Below are 13,609 nucleotides of genomic sequence, written 5' to 3'. Positions count from 1 at the left end.
AGATATAGAGATTAAAATGAAATAGAAAAAGGCTCATGATAAATATAAGGTTCATAATCCAGCAGAAAACTAGGCTGAATACAGAAAGCACAGAGGAGATCTAAAAAAGGGAATAAGAAGGGGCAAAGAGAGAGTATGAGAATAAATTAGCGGCTAACATAAAAGGGAACCCAAAAGTCTTTTATAAACTTATAAATAGTAAAAGGGTAGTCAAAGGAAGAATGGGACTGATTAGGGACAAAAAAGGAGATCATCTTGTAGAGGCAGAGGGCATGGTTGAGCTACTAAATGAATACTTCACATCCGTCTTCACTAGAGAAGAGAATGCTGCCATAGTAGCAGTAGAGGAGGAAGTAGTAGCGATATTGGATAGGATAAAAATAGATAAAGAGGAGGTACTTAAAAGATTGGCAGAACTCAAAGTAGAAAAGTCACCCGGTCCAGATGGGATGCATCCGAGGTTACTGAGGGAAGTAAGGGTCACTGTGTAGTCTCTGGCCACAATCTTCCAATCCTCCTTGGATATGGGGACAGTGCTGGAGGATTGCAAATGTTACACCCCTGTTCAAAAAAGGGAAGAGGGATAAACCCGGCAATTACAGGCTAGTCAGCCTCATGTCGGTGGTGGGGAAACTTTTAGAGACAATAATCCGGGACAAAATTAATTGGCACTTGGAAAAGTATGGGCTGATAATTGAGTTTCGGCATGGATTTGTTAAAGGAAAATCGTGTTTGACTAACTTGATTGAGTTCTTTGATGACGTAATAGAGAGGGTTGATGAGGGTAGTGTGGTTGATATTGTGTATACAGACTTTCAAAAGGCATTTGAGAAACTACCACATAATAGACTTGTTAGCAAAATCAAAGCCCATGGGATTAAAGGGACAATGGCAGTGTAGATACAAAATTGGCTAAGGGGCAGAAAGCAGAGAGCATTGGTGAACGATTGTTTTTCAGACTGGAGGAAGTGTACAGTGGTGTTCCCCAGGGGTCAGTATTAGGACCATTGCTCTTTTTGATATATATTACTTACCTGGACTTGGGTATAGAGGGTATAATTTCAAAGATTGCAGATGACACGAAACTCGGAAATGTAGTAAACAATGTAGAAGATAGTAACTTATTTCAGTAGGATATAGATCGACTGGTGAAATGGGCAGAAGCATGGCAGATGAAATTTAACACAGAAGTGTAAAGTGATACATTTTGGTAGGAAGAATGAGGAGAGGCAATATAAACTAAGTGGTACAATTTTAAAGGGGGTGCAGGAACAGAGAGACCCGGGGTGCACATACACAAATCTTTGAAGGTGGCAGGACAAGTTGAAAAAGCTGTTAAAAAAGCATATGGAATCCTGGGCTTTATTAATAGAGGCATAGAGTGCAAAAGCAAGGAAATTATGCCAAACCTTTATAAAACACTGGTTATGCCTCAGCTGGATTATTGAGTTCAATTCTGGGCACCACACTTTAGGAAGGATGTCAAGGCCTTAAAGAGGGTGCAGAAGAGATTTACTAGAATGGTACCAGAGATGAGGAACTTCAGTTATGTGGAGAGACTGGAGAAACTGGGATTGTTCTCCTTAGAACAGAGAAGGTTAAGGGAAGATTTGATAGAAGTGTTCAAAATCATGAAGGGTTTTGATAGAGTAAATAAGGAGAAACTGTTTCCAGTGGCAGAAGGGTGGGTAACCAGAGGGGACAGATTTAAGGTGATCGGCAAAAGTGCCAGAAGTCGACATGAGGAAACTTTTTTTATGCAGCGAGTTGTAATTATCTGGAATGCACTTCTTGAAAGGATGGTGGAAGCAGATTCAGTAGTAGCTTTCAAAAGGGAATTAGATAAATACTTGAAGGGAAAAAATTTATAGGGCTATCGGGAAAGAGCAGGGGGATGGGACTAATTGGATAGTTCTTTCAAAGAGCTGGCACAGGCACAACGGGCCAAATGGCCGCCTTCTGCGCAGTACCTACTATGATACCATGAAAGTGAAATAATAAAAAATCTGAATTACAACCAAACAGCAGTCGCACAACTGCCAATTGGAAGAGCCCCAGAATAGCCATTGATCGATACCTCTCCTTAGCATCAACAAAGCATTATAGCAATATTTCATAAAAGCATTGAGGTACTACATTTATTTTCACAAATCAAAGTTATTATAATTAAAACCAAAATATTTGTTCTGTCTGTTGCTCAACTGGATTAAGTCTAATGAAATGGATAAACTGGTCACTTTTAATGCCTCATCCGATTTCATATGCGGTGTGTGGAAAACTTCCTGAGCATTATTTAGGTGTTGATCTACAATACAATTTAAATCGGCTTGGCAAGCTGGGTCACTTGGTGGCAGTCTCGTTGTCGGGTCGATTGATAGCTCAGAGTCCAAGCTTTGTTTACTTTCATAGCGTTTATTGTTTACATACAAAATCCCATCCATCTTATGCTTCAATGTGTGCCTGCCATTTTTTTTTAACACTGCCCACATTTTGTCTGTAACAGACCCATGCCTCACACTTCTGAGAATTCCGGACTTAGCTTAATGCCTAACTCATCATTGATTAGATAGTGTTTGGCTTTCGAGTAATTAATGTGTTGAAATTATGTTGTGCAATGGTTGATGTACGAACTGTTATCATGTTCATATGCAATTTGTCTGCTGTTTTAACAGGGCTATTGATTTAAATTGTAATTTCATGGTGGTGGTGCTCTGTTGCAACACTTCAAAAGCTAATAGATAATTCTATTTGTTTTTATTAAAACCTTTTATGTGGGTATTATGCAAGGAAAAGTGGTGAGAAAGCGGAAGCAGAGGATATGTTTTAAACCACAGAGGGCCATGTATAGCACAGCAACACAAAATGTGGCTAGTTGAAAGCCACTGCTGTTTCTCCACATCTTGCTCTATTTTCCCTGTTTTGTCAGGATTACAATATGGATCCGCGAAACCAAGAAGTTCACTGTCATTTTATAATAAATGCTGCACTCAATATAGTGCTTGGGTGTGTGCTACTTTTTAGAGGTCATATTTGTTTGGCGTCAAAGCCTGATAAGATATCCTGTACTCCCAGTTTTGAACAATATAAATAGTTTTTTAAAAATAAACAATTACACATGGTCACAAGATAATTAGAAATGAGGAATGCATTTGGTCCATCTTTCTTCATCTACCCAGAAATACCCTATTGTCCAACCCACCCCGCCCCCAATCGCAGCATCCAATTGTTTCTTAATTGATTCCAGGCTTTTCACCTCTGCTATTGTATCTGGGAGTCTGTCTTTGTGTGAAGATGAATTTCCTGATGTCAATCCTAAATTTGCCCTTTACTACATTGAACCTGGGGCCTCTTGTTCTACTCTCAAAATTTACTTTAAAGTAATTTTCTGGATTTATCTTTTCTTACTTTACACTGTACCTCCTGTAGGATCGCCTCTCCGATGTCACTTTCTAGGCTGAAAACCCCAAATCTTTCCTGTTTATCTTCAGTTTGATTACAGTGCCCTCTGCCTTATTCAACTGTTTTGTCTATGTAGTTCAGCATTCAACTGTTTGTGATTTCTGTTAATGCATTGGTCCGACATGTTTAGCATCAAGCTTGCTAAGACCCCTGCTTTCTTTCAGCTTCATCTTTAGCTATTTCAGCGTCATTCAAGGAGTATGTGCTGCTTATGTTTCCTTCCTATGCGCATGACTTTGCACTTGTCTGCATTAAATTTAATCTGCTATTCTGCCCTTTTACTAATTTTGTCCTAACTCATTGCAGTACTGAGGAAGTAGCCGGTGTTTTTCAGATGAGACATTAAACTGAGGCCCCATCTGGCCCCTCAGGTGGCCGTAAATGATCCCATGGCACAATTTTAAGAAGAGCAGGGGAGTTCTCCCCGGTGTCCCAATCAACATTTATCCCTCACCTGATGTCACTAAACCATATTATCTGGTCATTTATCTTAGTTTGTGGGACCTTTCTGTGTGCAAATTGGCTGCTGTGTTTCTCTACATTACAACAGTGACTACACTTCAAAAGTACTTAATTGGCTGCTACATAAATGCAAGTTATTTCTTTTTTTCTCTCTCTCTTCCTCTTTTTTTCTCTTTCTTTCTTTAACTCATTATGTAATTTCTGAGCTGCTTCCTTTGATTCCACTGCCCCGCCCAAAGTCTCTGAGGCCCTTAGATGGAAGACAAGGGAAGAGATTTGAACAATCTATGAAATTGGCAATGTTATAACTGCACATACTCAATACTATTATTACTGGTTAAAGTACCCAATACTGTACTTACTATACTACCTGGTATTGGTCTGTAATAATAAGTGTTTAATAGCTCCCTTAGTGAGCAAAGATATCACCTAGTATAGTATTAGGCCGTATATACCAGTAGTCTCACGTTCAGTTCCTGGTCTGTGCTGAGTTGGTTGATCTCAGCCAGAGCTTTATTTAGGGTGGTACTATTTGGCTTCAAACCCTTTAGGGGGAGTCAGGGGAAAAAAGAATCAGTGTCCCTGCTCTTGATCATTAATTAGGAGCCCCGCTGGAGAGTCCACATTTGTGAACATTGGGCCATTGCAGGACCCGATCCCCTCCAATGATAAATAGACTACTGATGTTCACTGTCTGAGAATGCCCACTTGCCGGGGTCGTAGAGAGCTGTTGGTGATAGCTCACTGAGTAAGAGTCGGGAAGGGAAAATCTAGGGATGAGAAACAATACAAATGATACTGTTCGAAGTTTTTTTTTCGTTCATGGGATGTGGGCATTGCTGGCGAGGCCAGCATTTATTGCCCATCCCTAATTGCCCTTGAGAAGGTGGTGGTGAGCCGCCGCCTTGAACCGCTGCAGTCTGTGTGATGAAGGTTCTCCCACAGTGCTGTTAGGAAGGGAGTTCCAGGATCTTGACCCAGCGACAATGAAGGAACGGCGATATATTTTCAAGTCGGGATGGTGTGTGACTTGGAGGGGAACGTGCAGGTGGTGGTATTCCCATGTGCCTGCTGCTCTTGTCCTTCTAGGTGGTAGAGGTCGCGGGTTTGGGAGGTGCTTTCGAAGAAGCCTTGGTGAGTTGCTGCAGTGCATCCTGTAGATGGTACATACTGCGGCCACTGTGCGTCGGTGGTGGAGGGAGTGAATGTTTAGGGTGGTGGATAGGGTGCCAATCAAGTGGGCTGCTTTGTCCTGGATGGTGTCAAGCTTCTTGAGTGTTGTTGGAGCTGCACTCATTCAGGCAAGTGGAGAGTATTCCATCACACTCCTGACTTGTGCCTTGTAGATGGTGGAAAGGCTTTGGGGAGTCAGGAGATGAGTCACTCGCCGCAGAATACCCAGCCTCTGACCTGCTCTTGTAGCCATAGTATTTATGTGGCTGGTCCAATTAAGTTTTTGGTCAATGGTGACCCCCAGGATGTTGATGGTGGGGGATTCGGCGATGGTAATGCCGTTGAATGTCAAGGGGAGGTGGTTAGACTCTCTCTTGTTGGAGATGGTCATTGCCTGGCACTTGTCTGGCGCGAATGTTACTTGTCACTTATGAGCCCAAGCCTGAATGTTGTCCAGGTCTTGCTGCATGTGGGCTCGGACTGCTTCATTATTTGAGGGGTTGCGAATGGAACTGAACACTGTGCAATCATCAGCTAACATCCCCATTTCTGACCTTATGATGGAGGGAAGGTCATTGATGAAGCAGCTGAAGATGGTTGGGCCAAGGACACTGCCTTGAGGAACTCCTGCAGCAATGCCCTGGGGCTGAGATGATTGGCCTCCAACAACCACTACTATCTTCCTTTGTGCTAGGTATGACTCCAGCCACTGGAGAGTTTTCCCCCTGATTCCCATTGACTTCAATTTTACTAGGGCTCCTTGGTGCCACATTCGGTCAAATGCTGCCTTGATGTCAAGGGCAGTCACTCTCACCTCACCTCTGGAATTCAGCTCTTTTGTCCATGTTTGGACCAAGGCTGTAATGAGGTCTGGAGCTGAGTGGTCCTGGCAGAACCCAAACTGAGCATCGGTGAGCAGGTTATTGGTGAGTTAGTGCCGCTAGATAGCACTGTCAACGACACCTTCCATCACTTTGCTGATGAATGAGAGTAGACTGAAGGGGCGGTAATTGGCCGGATTGAATTTGTCCTGCATTTTGTGGACAGGACATACCTGGGCAATTTTGCACATTGTTGGGTAGATGCCTGTTTTGTAGTTGTACTGGAACAGCTTGGCTAGAGGCGCAGCTAGTTCTGGAGCACAAGTCTTCAGCACTACAGCCGGGATGTTGTCAGGGCCCATAGCCTTTGCTGTATCCAGTGCACTCAGCCATTTCTTGATATCACGAGGAGTGAATTGAATTGGCTTCTGTGATGGTGGGGATATCGGGAGGAAGCTGAGATGGATCATCCACTCGGCACTTCTGGCTGAAGATGGTTGCAAACGCTTCAGCCTTGTCTTTTGCACTCACGTGCTGGACTCCACTATCATTGAGGATGGTGATGTTTCCAGAGCCGCCTCCTCCTGTTTTTTTGTTTAATTGTCCACCACCATTCACGACTGGATGTGGCAGGACTGCAGAGCTTTGATCTGATCCGTTGGTTGTGGAATCGCTTCGCTCTGTCTATAGCATGTTGCTTCCGCTGTTTAGCATGCATGTAGTCCCGAGTTGTAGCTTCAGCAGGTTGGCACCTCGTTTTTAGGTACACCTGGTGCTGCTCCTGGCATGCTCTTCTACACTCCTCATCGAACCAGAGTTGATCCCCTGGCTTGTTGATAATGGTTGAGTGAGGAACATGCCAGGCCATGAAGTTACAGATTGTGCTGGAATACAATTCTGCTGCTGCTGATGGCCCACAGCGCCTCATGGATGCCCAGTTTTGAGCTACTAGATCTGTTCTGAATCTATCCCATTTCGCACGGTGGTAGTGCCACACAACACGTTGGATGGTATCCTCAGTGTGAAGACGGGACTTCATCTCCACACGGACTGTGCGGTGGTCACTCCTACCAATACTGTCATGGACAGATGCATTTGCGACAGGTAGATTGGTGAGGACGAGGTCAAGTAAGTTTTTCCCTCGTGTTGGTTCGTTCACCACCTGCCGCAGGCCCAGTCTAGCAGCTATGTCCTTCAGGACTCGGCCAGCTCGGTCAGTAGTGGTGCTACCGAGCCACTCTTGGTGATGGACATTGAAGTCCCCCACCCAGAGTACATTCTGTGCCCTTGCTACCCTCAGTGCTTCCTCCAAGTGGTGTTCAACATGGAGGAGGACTGATTCATCAGCTGAGGGAGGGCGGTAGGTGATAATCAGCAGGAGGTTTCCTTGCCCATGTTTGACCTGATGCCATGAGATTTCATGGGGTCCAGAGTCAATGTTGAGGACTCCCAGGGCCACTCCCTCCTGACTGTATATCACTGTACCGCCACCTCTGGTTGGTCTGTCCTGCCGGTGGGACAGGACATACCCAGGGATGGTGATGGAAGAGTTTGAAGTAAAATCAGGATTTTATTTAGTGTACTTGCTTGTACACGCAGTTGACCTTTTTATTGATTAAATTGCAGGAAAACCCCAGTCTTTGCTGCAGTGAAGCATTTGAAGAAAAGCAGGACAAAGAACTCGCTATTGTATCTGAAAGTGATGCAGCAGGTCCAGTGCATATTGAAGTAAAGGTGGAAGAGCCCCAAGAGGAGGAGTTCGATAATGTGTTCAAGGTACTCTTACAAACCTGTCTCCCTATAACCGCTAGGGAAATTAGGAAGATTAAAAGCAACTGAGAGAATGGCAAGTTGATATTGAAACTTAAAGCCAAATTTAAAATTTATAGAACTATACTTGATGATTTGGAGTTCAAACAGCCAAGAAAATGCTAATGCTATACTCTGGGAAGGAGTGCACCTAACTTATTGAAAACAATCAATTGTTAGTGACATGGCAGAAGAAATAATTCCAAGGGTGATGTGTTTAAGAAACGCGTCAAACGCATTCTGTGTGTTTCTCTAATTTCTCCACTATTTTTGTTTTTGCAGCTGTTACATGATAGAAAGCAGGTGCCTCCTTGCGAAGCTACAAACAATGCCCAGGACAGAGAGGGTCTCATTGCAGAATAGATTCAAATTGTAACTTTTGAAATGCCGAATAATCGTGACTGTATAAACAGTGGACCAAGTTTATGATATCCACATTAGAATAGAAATGTTTTGGGAAGATGCTAGAAAAATATAGACTATATATTTTTTCAAAATTGGAATAGGTTTTTGAGAGGCACAAAAACAATCTGACTGAATTGACAAATTGTATGGTAATACTGTTTTTTTTGGTCAGGATCAGTGCATCCAGATTTCAAATGCTGGATCATGGAAAAATACTTCAATTTAGAATAGAATCTGTAATAGTCAAACATTAAATGAAATTGTGTAAAATTGCAGCGAATTAGGAGGAATGATAATTGCTTCAGGATTTAGCATTTTGGCAGAGGTTTGTTTATGTAGCCCAGAATAATTTCAGATCTGACCGCCATTTCTATCGAAGCCAAGTTCTGCTTGACTGCGGGTCAGAATTATAACACTGAGGCAAGGTAAATTCTAACTGATAAAACTGACATGGAAATTGCCATTTATTACAACATAGTTTCATAGCTAATTGCTATCAGATTGTTTTGCCTTTGTTACACTGTTGCAGATCCTACTGTATGGAACAGCTTAGCTATCTCCCCAGTCAGCAAGACTAATAGGCCACCTAATTTTATTTATTAATGTTAATTGTTCGTTCCTCACCGTAGAAGGCTTGCAATCTCTACCATCTGGTCATTTTTGAAATTAGCTTAGGTTCTCGATGCTTTGTTAAGAAATGCTGCAGGGGGGATATCCCTGCATTTCCTCTTCGAGTTGTAATTGTATTTATTGCTTGAACAGCTCCCAGGTTGTTAAAGTATGCTCACGGCAGATAATGCTGTGGTTGTGGCCTATCGCAGTGTGGATGTGCAATTGCCATTATTACCATTCTTCCTACAGTAGCTTTTCTGCAGTATGAGCTTCCTCATTTTCAAGGTACATAATAAGCTCAACGCAGCAATCTATCACTGCCACTATCAAAGAAACAACACAGTAGTATGTGACATTATTCCTGTGTAGCAGATCTTTTAAAATCTGGATTCTTTTTGTAATGTCCCATAAACAATTAACCTAAGTTCCTTATGCAAATTGGGTCTAATTAATGTAATGTTATCCTGAATAGCCCTAAGTATTACATTATCATAAAGCTAGAACTAGTGTTTTTCTTTTTTGAGTACTTCAATTTTTCATCTAGTTTTCTCCCCTCCTGTCCTGAAGACACTAACTCTTGTAGGGCTACAGTTTCACAAGCACCAGTCACCCTCCGGGACCTTGCCCAAGTGGCCATTCTTCATGTGTGAGCCTAAACAGTGAAACTCCACAGGCTATTCAGATATGGAGGGCATGACAGCTGAGCCTGATCTGTTCTCACTTGACATCTACACACACCCTTTCCTGTTGGAGGTCACTGTGGCTGATTTTTCTTGCCTCAAGACCAGTGCTGAGGCCACTTGTACTGCCCTAACTATTCCCTAGGCTTAATGTCTGCTAACTTGGTACAGACCATGGCTTTCAAATTATTACTGATGATTTTCGAAGAAAAATTATATTAATCACTTTCGATCGCCCTCTTTTATGTTGTGCTGTTACTCAGACAAGATTATTTGAAAAAACATCTCTTTTGAAAATTTGGTACAAAAGAGTACTTTACAAAAACATCTCTTTTGAAAATTTGGTACAAACGAGTACTTTACAAAAATATAACGTTCAAACTGCTTTGTAATTTTCTTTAAATAGAACAACTTTGAGTGTGTTTCAAGGCTATAACACAGTTGAGGGATTCAAATGATGTCATGAGCTGTGAAAGTGAGTTCAAGATTTTGTTAATCAAAAAACAAAAAACTGCCAGATACTGGAATTCTGAAACAAACAGAAAATGTTGGAAACACTTAGCAGGTCAGTCAGCATCTGTGGAGGGAACAGACAAGCCAGGACAGTATTGGAATAGTCAAGTCCAAAGCTAACAAAAGCATGGATGAGTGTTTCAGCAGCAGATAGCCTGAGGCAGTGTTGGGGTCGGGCGATGTTAGACGCGGAAGTAGGCAATCTTTGTGCTGGAGAAGCTATGGGGTCGGAAGCCTGAGACAGTGATCAAGGAGGGGGATGGAATCGATTGCAAGGGAACGGAGTTTGTCGCGTGGGGGAAAGACAATGGCTTTGGTCTTCCCAAAGTTCAATTGAAGGAAATTGTGGCTCATCCAGGATTGGATGCCGGACAAAGTCATCTGACAACAATGAGGCAGTGAAGGAGAGGTGGAAGTAAGGTAGAGTTGGGTGTCATTGATGTACATGTGGAACTTGATGTCATGTCTTTGGATGATGCTGCCGAGGAGCAGCTAGGAGAGGAAAAAAAACAGGGACGAGATTGATGAAGCACTGACTTATTATGAGGGAGTCGTTTGAAACTGGGAAAGTGCTACTAAATTAGAAACATGCTAATGTGGTGCCCAGATTTAAAGAGAGTGGCAAATCGAATCCAAATAACTATAGACTCATTAGACTTACTTTAATTCAACAAGGCTGCTGACTGCCCTGCCGGAATGGTGTTCTAATGGAGGGTTCCCATTCCAAGCGCTAGCCAATCTGTCACCACCCCACCCCCCCTCTTGAAATGGTGCCACACCTATCCCACACCACCAGCAACCCTTCCTGAAGAAAAATTGGGAGCTATAGCTAAGGCTCCTGGGCCATTGGAGCATGCTCCACTTTGCCAGTTTTTTCTGCTTCCATCATAAGCAAAATACTGCGGCTGCTGGAAATCTGAAATAAAAACAGAAAATGCTGGAAAAGCTCAGCAAGTGAGGCAGCATCTGTGGAGAAAGAAACAGAGTTAACGTTTCAGGTCAAAGACCTTCTGACGAAAGGTCTTCGACCTGAAAAGTTAACTCTGTTTCTTTCTCCATAGATGCTGCCTCACTTGCTGAGCTTTTCCAGCGTTTTCTGTTTTTATTTCCTGCTTCCATTATGACCTGCCTTCCACCCCCGCACTGCCTCAGCTATTCACACGTTCTGTGTCTTGTAAATGTCTTCAATTTCTCTCATGCTTCCTTCAGCCATTTAACCAGCTTCCATTTTCAACTTGGCACTTTACAAGTCATTTCACTACCTCTCTTGTATGTGTGTTTTCCCTCTCCATCCCTTCATTCTGTTCCTTTTTAAATGCTGTTCATCTGTAATATCTTCCAGTTCTGACGAAGGGTCTACACCTGAAACATTAACATCTGTTCTCGCCACAGGTACTGACTGACCTGCTGAATGTTTCCAGCCTTTTCTGGTCTTTTTCCCGAGATTTTATTAGTCTTTCTGTTTCAGTTTAGTTGTATAATATAAAGTGATTAGGGGATTTTTGTATTTGCAGTGTTTACGCTGCTGTAGTGTCATCATGGCTGTGCATTGTGCTGTTCCCTGCCTTGGCAGTCTTCTCAGGATGGCATTAGTTATGCCATGTCAGGATGGGAGGGGAATGTACAACAGCAGTTATAACAAAAAGTCCTCCAGTATCTTGTGTCAAATGGGCGCAAAGATATAGGTATGATATTACTGTGATATTAGGAATTTCAGCACTGGAATTTACCTACCACTGCATTGGGAAGTGGCATTTAGGTGTCTTTTTCTGATGCTCCATGAGGGTTAAATGACCTGCTGATCAACGTGTGCAGCATTCACCACATTTGTTCGCTGAAGACTAATTCCAAAATTAACAGAGGAGGTGTGTCAAAAAATAACTATACAGCGAACAGTACACGCAAGGTTGCCTCTTAATACAGTAGTAATTTTCCCAGTGGACACATAATACAGTAGCTACTGATTATTACTGTGTACTTTGGCTATAAAGGTAACGAATGAATCAAGCACTGATATTGTCAATCATGGGGTACTATTTTACTAGCGTGTAAATACAATACTGTAAGTACCTTTATTAAATTGCTCTCATTTGCCAGTTCAAAAATAAAACTGCAAGATAAAAGAAGAGATTTATTTTGTATTTAAATAAAATGTCATATAAGTAATAGGTAGTGACAGCTGTGATACCTATTTTCCTTTCACTTGTGCAAAAGAACTATAACTCCTGTATAAAAGTTGATCCACACTACACATGGTAGATAGGTGAACGCTGTATTGAGTCTGTATGGAGAATGTCCCAATTGATCTGATCACATTGAGAGCAAGTTACATTTTCCTCTCTGGTAGAAATGATTAATGCAACAGAATTAGGAATGCTCACCACAACGCCAGCAACTTGCATTTATCTAGCACCATTAACGTAGAGAAAATGTCCCAATGCTTAACACGAGGACAGTTCAGATCAGGTAAATCCATGTAGTTTCATTTGATCTTTATTTTTGCTTTTTTTTTATATAGTTTTTCACCAAAATAATATTTCCTGATATTTTGCCAATTTCTTCATTTTCCACACAAAGATGGGTTGCCGATTCATGAAGAAATTTACCTAGGTTAAGAAACTCCTGCAAGTTAATGGTATTTTGATAATGCTTACACTTCTAATGTAGAATGAAGTGCAGAAAAATTACATCAAAGAATTTTCCTGTAGAGGAAAGTTGAACCTAAACCAATAACCATCCTTGATTATACCACTTCCAGGCTTGTCAGTGTTAAATATAGGGAGAAAACTACATTACCGGGGCAGTATTAAAACATCAAACAGTAGTAACAAATTATCCTTGGCCTTGCTTCACAAAAAAAAAGTAAAAGTTCCCACTGTTTTTCATTGGCGAGCCAGTGACTTTAATTTTCATAATGGGAATGTTTGTAAAGTATTTTTTTAAAAAGTTAAAGTTTTAAATACCAGTTGAGCATGCACTGTTTTAAAGTCTGATTTTTTTTTTAGATTGGTTGGGAAAAAAAATTAGGATCCCCACAGTTCAGTCGCTTGCAGACACTTTCTTTACTTGCACCTGAAGAATAATCACTTGAACATTTCAGCAGGCTGCTAGCACCCAGAATCGAGGAGAGAAAAAGGGGCAGAAAGGAGGGAAAAAGTACATCAGGACATGATTAGTTTCATTTTTTTTTTGTATTCGGTTCTGACCTAAGTTGCATGATAATTTAAAAATGTTTATTTATCGCAAATTTTGGACCATTTCATCATGACAGCCTTTTGCTAAACATGCAATAGTAAATCTAGTTAAAAATGGTAAAATAAAGTAAAAAAAAAATTTCTTTTTAAAGAAAAAAGTGTATCAATCATCGATGCTGTATGACTAGAACATGCATGGGGATCACTAGTTTAGAAATGATAAACCATTTTGTGGCTGTTGCTACTCAGTGACTTCATTTCCATAAATGACTAATTCTGAATGTCATTCATGTCACCATGTTGATCTTGAGTAATTGTCATCAATGTTTGAAGCCTTTAACAACTCTTGTAATTTCGAAGTATGAGTAGAGTTCTATATGATTCCTTTCAATAAAATTTAATCTATAATCAGTGGAATGCAATATGAGAAAAGCAACATATTTGAATTTATTTAGATTTGAATGACCATGTAAGTTGTCTT

At 41.4% G+C, this 13,609-nt stretch overlaps 1 protein-coding gene across 2 annotated transcripts in view; it reads left to right on the top strand.

The window, feature by feature from the left end:
* Nucleotides 1–13,609, top strand: part of LOC137335493 (ankyrin repeat domain-containing protein SOWAHA-like) — a 60,001-nt gene that overhangs the window by 24,297 nt on the left and 22,095 nt on the right. For both annotated transcript variants that reach the window (XM_068000836.1, XM_068000835.1), the window contains exon 4: nucleotides 7,542–7,691. In XM_068000836.1, the coding sequence (XP_067856937.1) occupies nucleotides 7,542–7,691 (150 nt within the window). The remainder of the gene's footprint in view (nucleotides 1–7,541; nucleotides 7,692–13,609) is intronic.

This window comes from Heptranchias perlo, chromosome 19, assembly GCF_035084215.1.
Source record: "Heptranchias perlo isolate sHepPer1 chromosome 19, sHepPer1.hap1, whole genome shotgun sequence".
Classification (NCBI taxonomy): Eukaryota; Metazoa; Chordata; class Chondrichthyes; order Hexanchiformes; family Hexanchidae; genus Heptranchias; species Heptranchias perlo.
The sequence above is the reverse complement of the archived record's forward strand: the minus strand, read 5'-3'. Positions and strand labels throughout refer to the sequence as shown.